Raw genomic sequence first — 18,701 nt, 5'->3', positions numbered from 1 at the left:
CCTGTGGTCAGAAGCATCAGTGAACTCCCAAGAGAGTGGGACAATCTACGAAGGTATTCTCACTCTACTTAGTGTATGTTTTACACATCACAAAAGCTTGGCTTGGGGTTATTTTAATGGCTAGAAGGAGAAGCATGGGTTGAAAGTCTACCACTTCTGATATTCTGGTCCCTAACTCAAAATAACGAAACATTATCTTCAAGTCTTCTGCTTATTAACTTAATTAGAGTTATGTTAGTTTGAGGCTGTGTTGGGCATGCCACAGCTTGGCACATTTAGTCCAGAAGGCATATTATAATGTTCGTGGCAGATAATCAGAAATTCAAAAGGACTTTTTGAGTATCACATGTGCATTTTCAAGTTCCAATATAGATTCAAATTCAGTTTGACAGGTATGTGCAGATGCATATCAGCTAACAACTATTTATTAGTTGTGAAATAAACTAGGATAAAATAAGGAAACGCTGAGGAAAATACACACAATGTGTTAAATGAATAAAAATTGTCTTCAAAATTATAATAAATTGTAATTCCACAAAAGTTTTGATTAAACCCACGAGGAAAATTTAAATAAAACAGTGTATTTACTTTTGTTTATCTAATTATTGTATTATGACTCACAACTATAGGTGTTCTAGTTTCTATTATTACAAACTATTGTATAGGTTAAATAAATTTCATAGACTAGTCTACGACTAGAGTCACAATTTATACAATTGTTTTTATGGGGTGAATTGAGTGTCTTCATAGATGTACATGATTTTATCACTATTTTTAAGGAATATGTTTTTTAAGATATGCTTTAGCCTTTTTTAACATTGTTTTTTGTAAATTTTTTATAGATTTTTGTAAATTTTCTCTTTGGTAAGTTTTTAGCATAAAGTAATACATGGTCACTATGGAAAATTTAAAAAACACAAAACTATGAAAAGTAAATAAGAAAAACACCCAGACATTTACTATTTAGAAACGGTCATTGTTAACAACATGGTGTATCTTCCTTCTGTCAGGCTTCTGTGCATTTTAGCACATTGAGATGTGTCTACATGCTCATTCTGAGATTTTAGTAAAGCAGAAGAAATTACCAATCCTGATTCAATGGAACCTCTGGCAAACTCGCTATCTTTTCCTTACACATTTTTAAGTTCATTCTGTAAATGAACTATCCATCCATCTTATTTGAGATTTTCTTAAATCTTTCAGCAAGAAAGTAGGAAAAATCCTCCTCTGGCCTTTAAAGCCTAATTAACTATATGACTATGTTAGAAATATTTTATAATGACCAACCAGAAAGTGGCGAGGGCTGTCACTCTTCCAATACACTCTCCTCCTCCTCTGTCTCCCTCGGGCACATGGAAATGACAAAGGCAGAGAAACCCAGGATAAGTCATCCAAGACTTTGGTCACATGGCCATCCATTGCTTTCACAACAAAAATATAAATGCAACATGTGTGTGTCCATTTCATACCAGTAGGTCCAATAAGCTATCTATATGTACACATATGTGTATGCACACACACATCTGTACAGACACTCCCCAGCTTACTACGGTTTGAATTACGATTTTTTGACTTTACAGTGGTGTAAAAGCAATGCACATTCAATGGAAACCATACTTCTAATGTTGAATTGTAATCTTTTCTCAGGTTAGTTGATGTCTGGTATGATACTTTCTGGAGATGCTGGGGAGGGGCTGGGAGCCACAGCTCCCAATCAGCCATGCAATCAAGAGACGAAACAGCCGACACGCCACAGTGGGCTGTGTCTCCAGCATTTTAGGGACGTTATGTTTTGTATTTTTGAATACTATCATGTCTACAAAATTATTCAGGACATAACCCTGTGGTGAGTTGAGGACCATCTGTATTTCTGGTAGGGCAAGATGGATAACAAATTCATAGGCAAATAATAATTTCACAATTATTGTTAAGTTAGTTTACTTAATAATAAGTAGTGATCACTGCTAGGGAGCAGAGAATGCAGGACAATGTGACAGAATTTAATGGTGGGTACTTAAGCTAATGTAGTTGCCGAACAGGCTTTTTAAAAATATATGTATATATATGTTTTTGTTTTTAATTGCATTTTAGGTTCTGGGGTACATGTAAAAAACATGCAAAATTGTTGCATAGGGACATACACGGCAACGTGGTTTGCTGCCTCCATCCCCATCACCTATATCTGGCATTTCTCCCCATATTACCCCTCCCCAACTCCCTACCCACCACTGTCCCTCCCCTAGTCCCTCCCCACAGACCTCAGTGTGTGATACTCCCCTCCCTGTGTCCATGTGTTCCCATTGTTCAACACCTGCCTATGAGTGAGAACATGCGGTGTTTGATTCTCTGTTCTTGTGTCAGTTTGCTGAGAATGATGGTTTCCAGGTTCGTCCATGTCCCTACAAAGGATGCGAACTCATCATTTTTTATGGCTGCATAGTATTCCATGGTGTATATGTGCCATATTTTCTTTATCCAGTCTATCACTGATGGGCATTTGGGTTGGTCCGAAGTCTTTGCTATTGTAAACAGTGCTGCAATGAACAAATGTGTGCATGTGTCTTTATAATAGAATGATTTATAATCCTTTGGATATATACCCAGTAATGGGATTGCTGGGTCAAATGGAATTTCTATTTCTAGGTCCTTGAGGAATCGCCACACTGTCTTCCACAATGGTTGAACTAATTTACACTCCCACCAACAGTGTAAAAGTGTTCCTATTTCTCCACATCCTCTCCAGCATCTTTTTTAGGGGGTAGGTCTTTGAGTGTACCTCAGAGATGCAAAGGAAGCAAAGAAGTGAGGATCTGGGCTGGGGATGGAAGCAGAGACAACTTGCAGGTTAAAGGGAGAGACTGCCAAGAGCCCAGCTTCTACCTCAGCAACCATTAATGCACAGCTGAGAAAACAAATTAAAACAATTATAGCTTTACTTAGGCAATTCTAAGTGTCTAAGTGGATTCAGGCAAATCTGGAGAAACTTGTTCTAATGCTGTGTCTTAATCAGTAATATAGATTTGCCCAGGCTTGTGGGCAGAGAGGTGCACACCCCCACGATGTCAGGGGAAGGCCACAGAGTCTACCCCACAAACACAAGAACATTTAAAGACTTAAAGGAGGCAGATTGCTTTTATTTTCAGTTAAAGTGGGGATTTTCTTAAGAAAAAGAGTAACAAGACCACGGGCCCGACCTAGATGTCCAACGAGAACGCACAGATAACTTCTTACATCCACTTTCCCGAACCTGCCCCTGACAGCCAAGTGCAGCACAACAGAGATGAGCCTCAAAACTACTGTGCTGTGACATAGCCCTGCTCAGGACGGCAGTGCTGTGTGAGTCCATCTATGTTCTAAAGCAGGCAAAGCTATTCTGTAGTGAAAATGGGTCAGGACAGCTGTTGCTTCTGCTGTATGGGGGCAGAGATGGACTGGGAGGGGCACGCGGGATGAAGTTACGGTTTAGGTCATGACCGGAGTTCAGATCACACAGGGTTGTGCATTTGTTAAAACTCACCACATGCTACACTTAAGGTTAAGCCTTTCACAGTTTGTGAATGTTACCTTAAAAACAACGATGCCTGCAAATTAATATTGAACTTTGCTTAGTGATATGCCCACGTGAAGTAGAGTGATATCTCAACTTTACTTTAAAATGCATCCAAAAGCAGACCAGAGGACCACATCTGACAGACAGATGGATAGATTTCTGATAAGGTGAGTGTAGTAAAATGCTAACATAAAGACGTTTGCAGTACAATTCTTTCGGCTTTTCTATACATTTATAAATCTTCATAATAAAATTTTAGGACAAAAAGTTAGTGCTTTGAAGACCTAAGTCATAGGGCCTGCCGCTCCTGATGCAGCAGAATTTGTCTTCAGATTTGCAAGGAGTAGAGCAAGCCACTAGCGTTTTGTATGGAGCTCGATGCAAACACTTCTATCTGATTTTCAAATGTATAGCACTAAATTAATACTAACTCTTTCTTTGAATAAACTGCGAAAATACCTAGTCTTAAATACGTATTTTATGTAATTCTTAAAGTACAATGTATTCCTTTTTTTCTTCTTTCTTTTCTGATTTATAAATATTCTGTAAAGTAACGTGTTTAATGGCCAGCATTTGAGTAGGTCCATATGCAGATCCAAACTTCTCAGTTTAGACAATATATAGTGACTGACATCCCCTAACACGGGTCCAGATGCACGTTATGTTCCTGTCGCATTTTCAGTAGTTAATTTTAATATTCATTCAGTCTTCAAAGCATTTCTGGGAGGTTGTCTTAGTTAATTTTATGTTGCTATAACAATGTCACAGACTGGGTAATTTTTCTTTTTTTTTGGGACGGTCTGTCTCTGTTACCCAGGCTGAAGTACAGTGGTGCGATCTTGGCTCACTGCAACCTTCATCTCCCAGGTTCAAGTGATTCTCCTGCCTCAGCCTCCCAAGTAGCTGGGAGTAGCGCCACCATGCCCAGCTAATTTTTTGTTGTTGTTGTATTTTTAGTGGAGATAGGTTTCACCATGTTGGCCAGACTGGTCTTGAACTCCTGACCTCAAGTGATCTGCCCAACTCGGCCTCCCAAAGTGTTGGGATTACAGGCGTGAGCCACCTCGCCCAGCCCCAGACTGGGTAATTTATAGAGAAAATAAATGTATTTGGCTCATGGTTCTAGTGACTGGGAAGTCCAAGGGTATGGCATTGGCATCTGCTTGGCAGCTGGTGAGGACCTTCATTCTGTGTCAGCCTGTGGTAGAAGGTCAAGAGAGCATGTATGTGAGGTGGTGGGGAAGAGAAAGGGGGTTCAACTAATCCTTTTATCAAGGACCCACTCCCTGATAGCTAATCTACTCTTAGAATAATGGCATTAATCCATTCCTGAGGACACAGCTCTCATGACCTAATTATAATACCTCTCAAAGGTTCCACTTCTCAACACTGTTGCATTGGTGATTACGTTTCCAATAAATGCACTTTGGAAAACACATTCAAATCACAACAGAGGTCAATGTTATTATCATCATCGTTTTTATATTTGAGGAAAGCATGGCACAGAGTGCTTGGAGGAGTACCTCAAAGTCACACGATGAGGAAGTAGCTAAACAAAAACCTTATCTTGGATTAATTAAAAACCTCTTGCTCTTTGTAATTTTGTCTTAAATCTACCTAATTTGTGACTGTAATTTTTAAATAATTTATTCATATAAGTGGTCTCAACATTAAATGTTCTCATTGCTTTATGTTTCTAATATGAGATATTTGGTAGAAGGATGAAACCAAGATCATACCTTGTTTTAATCAGAAAACCTAGACCAAGTCCTTCTGACCCTCATTGTAGATTTCACTTAAAAGCTGCTGTCTCCTTTTGGGTATGTGACAGGCGAAATCCTTACATGTTTTCTTTCGATACTTTAGTAATTAACCCAAGATAGTATTCAAGATTAACTTGCCTTATGTTGAATCAAATAGTATGTCAACTGCCTTCTCATTCTCAAGAATAGACATGTTGGGTAATTGGGCATTTAATTTTCTTTGCAATTTTTTGCCATTATTAACAAAATTAATAAACAACATTCTACATAAGGTCTGTTTCCTCAAAGGAAGTTCTCCAAAGTGGAATCATCCATGATGTAGAATTTAAGCGTATTTATTTCTTCACACAAATTGTCCAGTTGCTTCCCAAAACGTTTTGTGAATTAAGATTTACATCAAGAATATGTAATGTTGCTACTGTCTCCCGAATACAGGATCTTTTTCTGAATATAAAAGTTACTCGTGCAATTGTAAACAACAATGGGTTATTATCTTCATTGATAACGAAGTGCTTCTAGGCTTGTGCTTTTATCCATTTATTCAAAAAGTGCTAAATAAGCCCTGAAGGGGCTTTCAGGGGGTCACTCAGGGCTAATTTAGCACTTTTTGAATAAATGAATAAAAGCACAAGTACAGTATTTTAAAAATATTGTTTGCTATAATAGATTGATCTTAAATGGCATATTTTATTTTATGGATGAAAGTTACTTACTCTTTGATTTAATAATAAAAATTATTTGGTTCAGCTGAGAGAAACTTGCCAGCTGACGTCCTTGATTACTTAAAATGAAAGCAGCTGCCTGTTTTCACCCTTTCGCATCCTGAAGAAGCTCTTCTGCGATGTGCTCCAGCCCTAGGTTCTAGTTGACCCTGTTCACCTGTTTGGCATAAGGGACCCAACCAATGCTTACAGCTACCTGGACCACAGCTGATGAGATGGAATGGGAGTTAGAGGACATAGTCTGTCAGCTGGGAAAGCAGCTTTTATTCCAAGGTGTGCCAACCAGAAGGCCACATGTTATTGTCACAACCCTGTACCTCCATCAGTGCTGACATCTTTAAGGACTTTAGAACTGGGGACTCAGTGTAGCTCTATCTACGTGTGTAGCAGACAACCATACAACTGTTCCGACTTGTGGCTGCATTCAGAGCAACCTCATTTCCCCCATACTCCTGGGGGACAGCAGACCAGAGACACTGGGTCAATCCAGAGTTACGGTTGGAAAAATGATGGAATAATTCTGCCCCTAGAGATAAGAGAGAGGGACTCCATCTTGTAACTGTCATGGTTCTCAGGTAGAAGTTCTCGTTACCGCTGAAATTGAATGAGAACACAGAAGGGAAGAATAGGGAAATCCCCGCAGAGTTAAAGAGGATGTGAGGATTGCTTCATATTTAATGTTTGTGTAAGTGCTTTGGGTCGGTTATGCGCTGTCTGAACATGTGCTTACTTCCATGGCTCATTGCGAGGGCAGACAGTCAGATGATACTCTTTAGAATCATTCCCATGGGGAGGGAACAAAGAAGCCTATAAAATGGAAATGCACATGTAAAAAGCATTGCAGAAAGTGCCAGTGTATTGATTTTGGCCTTGGTTTGTGCTCTGCCACCTGGTTACCGTGATTGCAGGAGTCCGTTTGCAGATGAGGAAGAACCTGGCCAGAGCTGAATCCAACATCCAAAGCCACAGGCCATATTTCTTCACTCTCAGGATAATTTGGGTTGAAATTATAGTTCCTTTACACGCTCTCTGGCTCAAAAGCCCCAAGACTCTGTTTTGTTACGCTTGCCTAAACATGCCTGTCAAAGAGCTAGGTCTGTAAATACAACGTTATTATAATCCTCTCCTTTGCTTTTAAAAATGGATGACATGTCTATTTCTATGGTCTAACTATGTCCCTTAATTTAAACCTTTTTCTTGGATTAAGTTTGATGCCTTGAAACATTAAGGACTCAGGCCTATAAGGTCGTGTGCGGGTGGTGGGGGAAGTCGCTCCGTCTCCACCTGCGCTGGGCAGATCAACACGGAGTGTGGACCCACAGAGGGATGTGTGGGTTTCTCACTAGATGAGGGTGCTTTTAAATATTATATCTTGACGTTTGTTATTTTCTGAATATTCCACAGTTAGACCTTTGATTTATTCTTTGATGTATTCGTTTGAATAATATTTTTAATCTCCAGCCAGTTAGGTTTTTAATTTATACGATTGTCACTGATTTTAGGTGTACAGTGTTGTGTATACTCCTGCCCAGTGTATGTTATGTTTGTAAATATTCTTTGCATGCACAACAATGTGACATATTTTTGCACTGTAAAAAGTTCATTATATAGTTATTAACTCAACACTGCAGTTACATTAGTGAAATGCCTTGTGAAATTTATTCTCCTACTGGAATAAATTACAGGTTAATCCTGTCTTAGAGACTTTCATAGAATGTTCATCTACCAGCCAGCCCTTGAAACGTTAACATTTTTTTCTTTTGGCATTTTAATGCAATTCCATGTATCATGAGGACTAGGTATCTCCTATTATGAATTGCACCTTATATAAACGTAAACATCTTTTATCACATTTGCTTTGATGTGGCCTTTAGTTGGAATTTGTATTATCAGTCACTAAAGCTTACAAAGTTAGTAAGCTTTGTGACCAGATGAGCTCGGCCGGAATGGAGATAGTCTCTGTATGTAGGGAGTGAATAAACTGCTAGCCTTATTACCTGGACCTCGAGGGACTGTTTTATTTTAGTTTTGCTACATTTCTCAGTATTTCATGTGATATCTTTCTTTTTCTTTCAGTTTGCCAAGGCACGAGTAACAAGCTCACGCAGCTGGGCACTTTTGAAGATCATTTTCTCAGCCTCCAGAGGATGTTCAATAACTGTGAGGTGGTCCTTGGGAATTTGGAAATTACCTACGTGCAGAGGAATTATGATCTTTCCTTCTTAAAGGTTGGTGACTTTCATTTTCCTACACAAATAAAATTGGAGAAAATCTAAGTGGAGAAAGGCCTGGGCAGAAATTCACTTGAAATGTGTTTATTTTTGCTATGGCAATGACAAGTCTTAGAGAGCTGCAAATGAGACTTTGATGAGAAAGCCACTTTACCAGCTAGTGTCAAGTAATAGCTAGAAAAAGAATATGAAAGAGAAACAGGCCAGTCTGACGTTCTACTGTCATAGCCAGTGACGTTTATCCTTGACTACTGCCTTGGTCATGGTGTGCTGCTATACTGGCTCTTAACTCTTTTTAAAAGCCCTGCTTTGCACCATTTGCCTATTTCCTTAGTGTAAATACTACTACTGTAGCTGATTTCAAGCTACCAAGAATTTCACACAGCTGGTTACAGAATTCTTATTTCACAGTAGACACTAATGAGCCCATAGGAGCCAGCTCCGAAGGCATCAGAGTTTGGTGGTCATTGAACTTTGGATGGGATTTACTTAGCCTTCTTCTGTTTTTCTTTTTCCTTTCCTTTTTAAATAAGAAATAATGCAAGAGAGATACAAAGTAATTCTTTTTAATTTCCACTTTCACTGGAGAGTGTTGAACCCCATGTGGCATGAGAACACAGCATTCCCGAACAATGCTCATTGCTCATTACACAGGCGTCAAAGGCTAACATGCAGGGATCATTGCAAATCGTGGACATGCCACCTCCTGTGTCCACAGCAGCAGTCGTCTACCTGTTTTACATTTGTTGAGCACTCTTGTGCATTAGCGTTCAGCTGGGTGTCCTAGGGCTCCCTGGACTTATTTTAGACCTTGAGTTCTTGAGTTCCCCAAAAGAGAAATCACGCACTTATGTTTTCTCCTCTTAGACCATCCAGGAGGTGGCTGGTTATGTCCTCATCGCCCTCAACACAGTGGAGCGGATTCCTTTGGAAAACCTGCAGATCATCAGAGGAAATATGTTCTACGAAAATTCCTATGCCTTAGCAGTCTTATCCAACTATGATGCAAATAAAACCGGACTGAAGGAGCTGCCCATGAGAAACTTACAAGGTGAGAGGCTGGGATGCCGAGGCTGGGAGGCTGTAAACGCAGAGAGCAGTTCCGGTGGCACCAGCGAGCTTGTCACTCTGTTATGCCTCGGAGAAGACTTTTATTTTTATCCAGCGCATGTGCAGAGTGCCAGCTGTGTGTAAGATACTGCGGGGGGAAGTTACTGAGAAGATGGCAGGTACTGGAAAGGCAAGATTTAAGCCGGGTGCCAGTGTTTCCATGGACATTAAAAAACATGGAGATTTAGTAAGAAATCGTAAAGATTCGAGTAAAGTATAGTAAAACCAGACAAGCTGGGCAGGAAGCAGGAGTCTGTGTGTATAGGCAGTGAATAAACTGCCAGTCTTATTACCTGAACCTCCAGGATAAAAGACATGCAGTAAAAATCAACCCGCATTGAGGACAGTTTTGAGAGTAGCGCTGTTACACAGAAAGCCGTGTGTAAGTTAAGGATAGGGAATGGGGTGTCCTAGAACTTTGAATTTTTGTGAGCCGGACACGTGAGGCTCCTGTAAGAGGAAATGATGAAGGATGATAGAAGAGAGGGGAAGTTGATTTTTAAAAACTAGAGACAGCAGTTAATTGTGCCTCACTGTGCAGTAGGATTAGGGCCAAGAATGTGAAATTGGTAACTTCATTCAACACACACAACCTTTCTTCGAAGTAGGCATTGTGCAGATGCCCCTTGACTTACGATGGGTTGCTATCTGGCTGGACCCCTCCGAGGGTGAAGGCATCATTAGGTCGGATTTCAGGGCTGATTAAATGTGAATTGCCTTCACACCATGGTCAAAAATCTATGTTAAACCATGGTAAGCTGGGACTGGCTGTGCTCTGCCATTTTTACAGATAAATAAATGACAGTCAAGTCCCTGCCCCGAGGCCCCCGGCAAGTGAATGGAGAGAGAGGTCAGCTATGGCCACAGTCTCTGCCCCAGGGCTCACAACGCCCCTCCTGTGCCAAGCAATTCTGACAGGGAGGCAGTGCTGGCAGGAAAGTGGTGTGATGAAGGGGTGCCAAGCAGAGGGAGCCATAGCGGGAGTGACAGGAGCCCAACAGGGGTGCAGCGCTGGGACCCAGGCCAACCCCTCCCCGCGTGGCTCCTCAGTTCACTGCCTATATAACTGTGTGGATCCCCCCCACCCCCTGCTGCTCAGAGCCACCACACACATGCTTGTGTCTGTGCTGACACTCGCTGGTACTGTGCGCGCCTCCTGTGAGATGGCCGGGGACACCAGTTCCTTCCCTGTACCCCACACGCTGTGTGGGAAGGAGGCAGCCCATGTGGGTGCCTGGACCTTGGAGCCAGACCCTCTGGGTTTCAGCCTGGTCCAGTCCCTCAGCAGCCAGACAGCTCTGGAGCACATTCTCCAATCCCTCTGTGTCTCTGTTTCCTCATCTTCAAAAATGTGGATGGCATAGCTGCTAAAAAAAGGTGACATCCTTCCTAGGTGGTGCAGAAAATCCAGGGACTATAGGAACAGGTCTCAGCAGCTCTTCCCACTTCCTTGGTATGATTGGTTTTTAAACCAAGACTCGATTTATATAGATGCAGATGACTTAATGTGGTCCTGTTAATAGCTAACCTAGTACCTGCCTCAGAGTGAGCCTCCGGTACTCCTGGGTGCCCACCTCCTCCACTAAGCCACCGGGAAGTGGCCCCTGCAGCCTCCCTCACCTGTGCTGGCCGTCCTCTGGCAGTGGCCGGGGATGAACACATTCAAGCCTGTACAGAGGGTGAGTGTTCCATCGATGACATTAAACATGAACGTTGACAGAATGACTTACATGTACAAAACCCTGGGCAAGTGCCGGGGGCGCTGCGAGGATGAATTAGACCTGCAGGCTTCTATCTGGGAGCTGATAGCTTGGGGACAGACATGTCACACACTATACACGTGTGCTGAAGGCCTGACTCTGACAGTCCCTCTGTGTTCTGTCCGCCCCCTGCTCTCACTCAGCTCCTGGGTGGGTTGTCCGAGCTGCCCCAGCAGCCTGCACAGCCCTGTTGGTGCTTCCAGCCCTGACCTTTCCTGAGTTCCGTCCACCTGTGCATGGCTTCCTTTTGAGCGTTTCCACAGATGGCTCTGTTGTCATCTCCAACCTCAAAAAGAAAGCACCACGATTCAGCCCTCATGACCGCAGGCGTCCTCCCTCAGTTCCCTGCTTCTGCACAGCCACTGAAGAAGCCGTCCGCTGTTCCGCTGTTTCCCTGCACTGGGTGTCCTGTCTGCAGGAAGCCTTCGGCCCTCACCTCCACACTCCTCTAAGAGATGTGTGCCTGTCCCCTTGTGGGGAAGTTCATTTTCCCAGCAGCCTCCGGGATCTTCGGGGGTGACCTTCCCATGTTGGTACTCTGTGCACACAACATGCCTATTCCCCGCCTGGGGCGCTGGGCACTGCTTTATGTATTGAAGGTCGATTTTCTCTCTAGTAAAGTCACAGATGGTCATTGCACCATCGTGAGAATGAATGAAGGTAGTGCTTATAAATCAGCTAGCGAGGTACCCGGCCTCCCTGTGTGGCAGGGTCTCCCTGGGCATGAGGCGGTTAGAGTGTGCGACATGTCTGTCCCCAGGCCTGTCAGCTCCAGATAGAAGCCTGCAGGTCTAATTCATCCTCGCAGCGCCACGGCACCTGCACAGGGTTTTGTACATGTAAGCCATTCTGTCAACGTTCATGTTTAATGTCATCGATGGATCACTCACCCTCTGAACAGGCTTGAATGTGTCCATCCCTGACTTCTCCGCATCCTCTTAGCTCTTCCTTGGAAACAGCTGTACAGTTTGACCACCCCGTGCATCCCTGGAGTCCACTGTCTCCATCATAGATTCAGAATCTTCTTGCTTCGTGTCACTCTCTACCCTTTTCTCTAATGGAAAGCTCCGCCTGGGCATGTGAGGTGGGGGCTGACCCCTCACCCAGCACCCGGGGCTGCAGCGCTCCCTCTGGACCTGCCTCCCTGCCCTGCCTACCCCCCACATCGTGTGGCCACTCCAGTCCAGCTGATCAGCCGCTGGGGACCCCCAGCTTACCACACGGGCATCATTTATGCTGTGACTACTGACTTAAACCATTCTCTTCCTTCCTTCCCATATTTCTAAATTTCTAATCATTGCTCAAAGTCTAATTCAGAGAAACCCCTAACTCCTTCATGGTGCTGTCATTAACTATTTTATCTGACCGCCCCCGGGGAAGTTCACAGGACTAATGCTAGCAGCACGTAAATGTGAAGAGCGCATACGTCCTTCATGGGAATTTAAAGGAGCTGGAAAGGGTGCTCACCGCAGTTCCATTCTCGCGCAGAAATCCTGCATGGCGCCGTGCGGTTCAGCAACAACCCTGCCCTGTGCAACGTGGACAGCATCCAGTGGCGGGACATCGTCAGCAGTGAGTTTCTCAGCAACATGTCAATGGACTTCCAGAACCACGTGGCTGGCTGTAAGTGTCACACACACAAGCTCTGCCTCCAGCTCCTATAGGGGGAGCTCTGCAGCGCTGGGGCGGGGAGAGAAGCCATGTTTACTAAGTCACATTAATCAGAAACAAAAAGTAGTAAGCAAAATATCTGATCACTGGAAGAGCATGTATTTACCACAGATGTAGACACCGGCTTTTCGTGGCGGGTGGCAGCCTGGCTGGCTGGCAGGGCAGGCCACCCGAGGCAGGTCCCCTGCAGGGACACCAGAGCCCTCTTGCCCTAAGAACAGCTGCTGTTCATGGGGCAGCCAGCACCAGGCCTCTCCCAGCCTGCCCCCCTGAGACTGACCAGACTCCTGCACGCTGCTGAGTCCCCAGGGGCATCCTGGCCCTCCTGAAGCACTGGGGCTGAATCCACCCCGCAGCTGAGGGCGTGAACACTGCCACATGGAGCCACACCCAAAGCTGGGCAGTGCTCATGGGGAGGAAGTCTGTCCATGTTTCTTTGAATGTTGGTGGCCTGGTCCCTGTCCAGTTCACCAGTGAGGCTGCCTGTAGGGAAGCCAGGCAGGGAACCAGGCGCAGGTCAGGGTGGTGCTCCGGCCAAGGCCAGCACTGATGAGCGACTCTGAGATGCAAGCTCACGCTCACCCAGCTCCCCTGGGCCATGCCCCTTCCTGATCGCCCGGCCTTTCTGTGATTACAATTTCCCACCTCTCTGTTTCTCCACAACTGTGCAGTGGGTGCCTATTTGTCTTCTGCCCTCAAAAAAAAAAAAAAAGAAGCTGACATGAGTCTTCAGAATCATCAACTCGAGGGCTTTGGGTTTTTATATATTTATTTTATTTTTATTTTATGGATAGATTATGATGAAATGCCCATAAGATTTTTCTGTCTTAACCGTTGAAAGTTATAATGTCATGACATCATACACCCATATTGGTGTACAGCCATTACCACTGTCCACACACACAACTCTTTTATCTTGCAGAGCTGAAACTCTACCCATTAGACAGTAACTTCCTGCTCTCTCTTTCTTCCCAGCCTCTGGCCCTGGCTGGCTCTGGGGCTGTCATATAGGTGGAATCGTGTAGTATCTGTCCTTTTGTGTCTGGCTTATTTCACCTAGCAAACTGTCCCAAAGGTTCATTCATGTGGCACGTGTTGAATATTCCATGGCATGTGTACACTCCATTTCATTTGTCTGTTCACCCATCGACGGACACTTGGGTCGCCTCCACCTTTTGACTTTGAATAATGCTGCTGTGAACATGGGTATTGAGCCTCTTTGTTTTATAAACGAATTATTCAACCAGATACCCATCCTGACACCTACAATGTTTGCAAGAAACTGAAAGCTTTATTTTACATTGCAGATTTTCATATTATGAGATCAAGGTTAGCATTTCCTCACCTGTCTGGTGGACACTGGGGAGGTTAAATTGTGCACATTTTTTTTGTTGTTGTTGAACCTGGAATGGTGATGGGGCCAGTGTTTGCCACGGATCAGGTCAGGCAGCCCACAATGGCAGCCTCCGTGTTCTGCACCACAACTGTCGGAAAGACCCACAAAGAAAGTGCTGGAAAGGGGAATGACCGGTGGGTTCATGCAGTAAAAAGATTCAAATACAGGGCTTTGAACTACAGGCCAATGTGGTATTGCTTTAAGAATAGACATAAAAAAAAGACAAGAAGAATAAGCCTAGCTAAATCAAAAGTCCATAAAGAATGGACATTTCAAGCCAGTAAGGGACTAATTCATTATTCCATAAACTGTGTAGAATGACTTAACTGTTAGGGGTGAAAATACCGAAGTGAGACAGCTATAAACGGTTTTTATAAAGGAACTAGGTATGTTGGGTTAGTCGTATTGCAGAGTGCAAATTCACCATCGACCTGATACCTGAATTTTCCTTCTTACCATCTAGAGGCAAGCTGGGAACCCTGCCAGGCTCCTGTGGGAAAGGAAGCCCCTCTCTTGACTGGTGCTTTATGGCTACACGTTCCAGCTCAGAACTGGTCTCATTTAGTCTTCACCAAAACAAATCTCATGAGATGATTTAAGTGTTCTATGGACAAGATGCCTGAGATTCAGAAAAATTTCACAGTGTGCCCAGCATTATGTTTTTGTTGAAGTTGGGCGTTAGAAGTTAGAATGAATGGGTTTACTTGAGAGAAAATTAAAATAAATCCATCACCCACTCCATGTAATATAAATTCCAAATACATATTAAATACTTAAAATAAAATATTTAATGTATATGTAAGTGCCAGAAAGAAATATAAAGATGAATATTTTGTAATATCAAGTTGAAGAAAAGCCAAAATCTGATACCATAAAAGAAAACTTTCATGTGAAAAATGTTAATGGCTACGAGGAAAACATTGTGCAGTGTCTGATTGCCATGAAGAGGGTTAGTATCCTTGCTATATCACTATCTGAAGTCATCTTTAAAAGACTATGAAAAAGATTAATCTCTTAATAAAAAGCTGGCCCAGAACATGAGCAGCCTCTCTCTCTCTGTCTCTCGTTCTGTCACACACACACACACACACACACACACACACACACACACACAAAGATCACCAAGAAATAAAGTAAAATGTAATTTCTAAGGTAATAAAAAAGGTCAGAGTAAAATAAGAAAGCATCACATCTTCCTTTGTTAAGTATTTGGATTCCTTTTGCTTTTAAACATCTGGGTCGGCTGCGGTGTGGAGAAACAGAAATTCTCATGTTTCTGCCTGTGGGCATATAAGTTAATAAAACCCAGCTTGGCAATATGCCTGCAAAATGTATCTAAAACTACAAAGGACACGAACTCATCGTTTTTGATGGCTGCATAATATTCCATGGTGTATATGTGCCACATTTTCCTGTCCAGAAAACCTAAAATGCAATAAAAAATAAATAAATACATACATACATAAAAAGATAATAAAATAAAAAAATAAAATAAATAAAATTTTAAAAAATGTATCTAAAACTAGTATGTATAGCTCTGACCCATGAATGTCACATTTAGGAATAAGAGAAAAAGAAATAAAAGTGAAAATCATAAGAGATGTAGAAACATATTCTTATACAAGAATTCCTTGTAGCCTTATTTATGATAAATTTTGTGAACAAATTATGTCTAAAAATAAGAGATTGGTGAAATTAATTATGCTGCAGGCATGGTATTGATAATCATGTTAGATAGAAACATATTTAAAGCCATAAACTCCTTTAGTTTACTATATCTTCACAGTAAAAGCATGGAAAAATGATCATGTTTTATCAGGGTTTTTTGTTTGTTTGTTTGTTTTTGAGACGGAGTTTCACTCTTGTTACCCAGGCTAGAGTGCAATGGCGTGATCTCGGCTCACCGCAACCTCCGCCTCCTGGGTTCAGGCAATTCTCCTGCCTCAGCCTCCTGAGTAGCTGGGACTACAGGCACGCGCCACCGTGCCCAGCTAATTTTTTGTATTTTTAGTAGAGATGGGGTTTCACCATGTTGACCAGGATGGTCTCGATCTCTTGACCTCGTGATCCACCGCCTCGGCCTCCCAAAGTGCTGGGATTACAGGCGTGAGCCACCGCGCTCAGCCTTATCAGGGTTTTTAAGATTATAACACAATGTGCAGCGGAATTCCAATTCCTGTATATACATAGACTTATATGTCTATATTGATTAACTCTGGATGAGTCCCATGTCTTCTTTTTGCTTCCTTCTGTTATCCATATTTTATATGATGTGCCTGCATTTCTTTTTTGTCACAGTTGGTCAACACTGGAATCATAAACAGACCTTAGTTTGTTGGCAAATGTTTAACCTGTTAGAGAAAGATGCGTTTTTCTCTTAAACATTTTTTATACAATGATTACATGCTTATAATAGAAATTTGAAAATTATATGTAAGTACAGGGTAAATTCTTTCTGTACTTACAAAGAATTTTCATGTAAATAATTTTACATATAATTTTTATGTAAATAATTTTACATATAATTTTCATGTAAACGATTTTACATGGAACTGAAAGCTTTATTTTACATGAAAATTTTACGTGAAATAAGAATTTTACATGAAATTACATAATTACATAATTTACATAATTTTACATGAAAATTATATGTAAGTACAGAAAGAAAGGGATGGCACTCTACAGACCTATCTGCTTTTCGCATGCCTGCATACGACCTTGCTTTCTCTCGGCCTCTGCCAGCGTCTCTCTGCCTCCCTTTCTCACAACGTTCACCCCCACTGTCAGTTGTGATGCCAGCCTCCCTGGCCTTCATGACTCTAAGGAGCACCCACGCGGCATTAGCGCCCTTCACCCTGGTGATATCCCAGCTTCACAATCACATGAGAGATCGATCATCAGCTCTTCTGTTTGACATCTAAATTCTCCCTGACTGCAGGAGACCTCGGGACCCATGAACTTCTTTAGTTGACTGTGTCTTCATAGTAAAAGATATGTACATAACTGGACTCTTTAATAAATTTGGTGGTTAACCTCTCCCTCTATATAGATATAGCACTTCGACCTTCAGACTTCTCAATACTGATAAAAAGAAAACACGACAGATGAGAGGAAAACCTTTGCAGCTATAGTTTGTAATTGGCCAATTCTAAAAACTGCAAAAATTGATCAGATAATGAAGGTCTCACACAGTCAACAAGGCTGTCTGCACTGTTAACATTTCACCCTCTGTGCAGCCTTTTGTGCTTCTCTCAGATTTGGAGTCTAGAAGGTTTTATTTACAGGCCATGGCTTAACAATCCCAGAACGACTGACACATGCAGTCACTCAAGACTGGACATGGCAAGGAAGCAGTGAGTCCATGCCAAAGGTCCAGCCAGACTAGACACTCTAGCTGTGGCGGGAGAGGCTGGGGCATGCTCCAAGCCTAAGCAGATTGCAAACAGGGAACCTCAAATTCATGAAAAATTCTCATGTATGTGGCCAGTGTTAGTCATTACTCTCTGCCTCAGCTCCCACAGCTGACATGTAAATAAAAGCAGTACGTGGTTCATCTTCTTTTCTTATCAAGGTCTCTTAAGTGATTCTACAAACCAGCCAGCCAAACAATCAGACATAAGTTGCCAAGATTGTCTTCATTTATTGAACGTGCTTAACTCAGGCCTGGGAAAGGGTGTCATCCGTTTCTCATTATTCCTTCCCTTTCACTGAGATATGCATCTATTACTTTTACGTTTCAGGCCAAAAGTGTGATCCAAGCTGTCCCAATGGGAGCTGCTGGGGTGCAGGGGAGGAGAACTGCCAGAAACGTAAGTCAGTGAACAGCCTCAGACCCACGTGTGACCGCCCCCACTGCCTTCACTTACTTAGGTGATTGGATTTCTTTTCCCCTTTGAAGACTCCAGCTATTTTATTACATGGCCAGGTGTGAACCGTTAGGTGAATGACAGTCTTGCAAATCTCACCGCATGCGGTTAATCCAGGGTAGGTTATTTTGGGCGCTTCAGCCTGTCATAAATAAGTGAACGTCAGCAGGGTACCCCAGCCCTGTCCTCTGGACACAGCACACTTCCCGGGAATGGAAGTCTGGTCCCTGTTGACAGCAGTCACCAGGCTTCTTGCTTCCTCTCCCTCCCTGGCTTTCTTTGGTACCCACCTACACAGAAGCCTGCGCACGGTTCCTCATAGGGGCTTTTTCGTGTGGACCCTGCCTTAGGATAGAGAGGGCCACTCACCCTGGCATGGCTGGCTGGCTCAGCCTCTCCGTGGCCAAGAAACCCGGGGACAGGAGCTCAAAAACAGACCTTCTGTCCTTAAGCTGAATTGTGGGGTGGCTGTTAGGCCCTTCTAAACACTACTTCCCAGCAGATATTTTTGTTCTTTGTATGTGCTGCCTGCATTGCCCAAGATGTATCTAATTATTTAGCAGGTCTCAAAGTCTAGACTTGATTTGATGGTTCTCTTAAGTGATGAAAAATAAATCAGGAGAAAAAAGATC

The 18,701-nt window shown here is 42.8% G+C and overlaps 1 protein-coding gene across 1 annotated transcript in view; it reads left to right on the top strand.

The window, feature by feature from the left end:
• The window catches only part of EGFR (epidermal growth factor receptor), a 203,766-nt gene that overhangs the window by 121,906 nt on the left and 63,159 nt on the right, over positions 1-18,701 (top strand). Inside the window, exons 2-5 of the mRNA XM_064366663.1 lie at positions 8,112-8,263; positions 9,134-9,317; positions 12,625-12,759; positions 17,944-18,012. Of these exons, the coding sequence (XP_064222733.1) occupies positions 8,112-8,263; positions 9,134-9,317; positions 12,625-12,759; positions 17,944-18,012 (540 nt within the window). The remainder of the gene's footprint in view (positions 1-8,111; positions 8,264-9,133; positions 9,318-12,624; positions 12,760-17,943; positions 18,013-18,701) is intronic.

The sequence above is a fragment of the Aotus nancymaae genome, unplaced genomic scaffold (assembly GCF_030222135.1).
Source record: "Aotus nancymaae isolate 86718 unplaced genomic scaffold, 86718_ANA_hifiasm-v0.15.2.pri h1tg000065l, whole genome shotgun sequence".
Taxonomy (NCBI): domain Eukaryota; kingdom Metazoa; phylum Chordata; class Mammalia; order Primates; family Aotidae; genus Aotus; species Aotus nancymaae.
The sequence above is the reverse complement of the archived record's forward strand: the minus strand, read 5'-3'. Positions and strand labels throughout refer to the sequence as shown.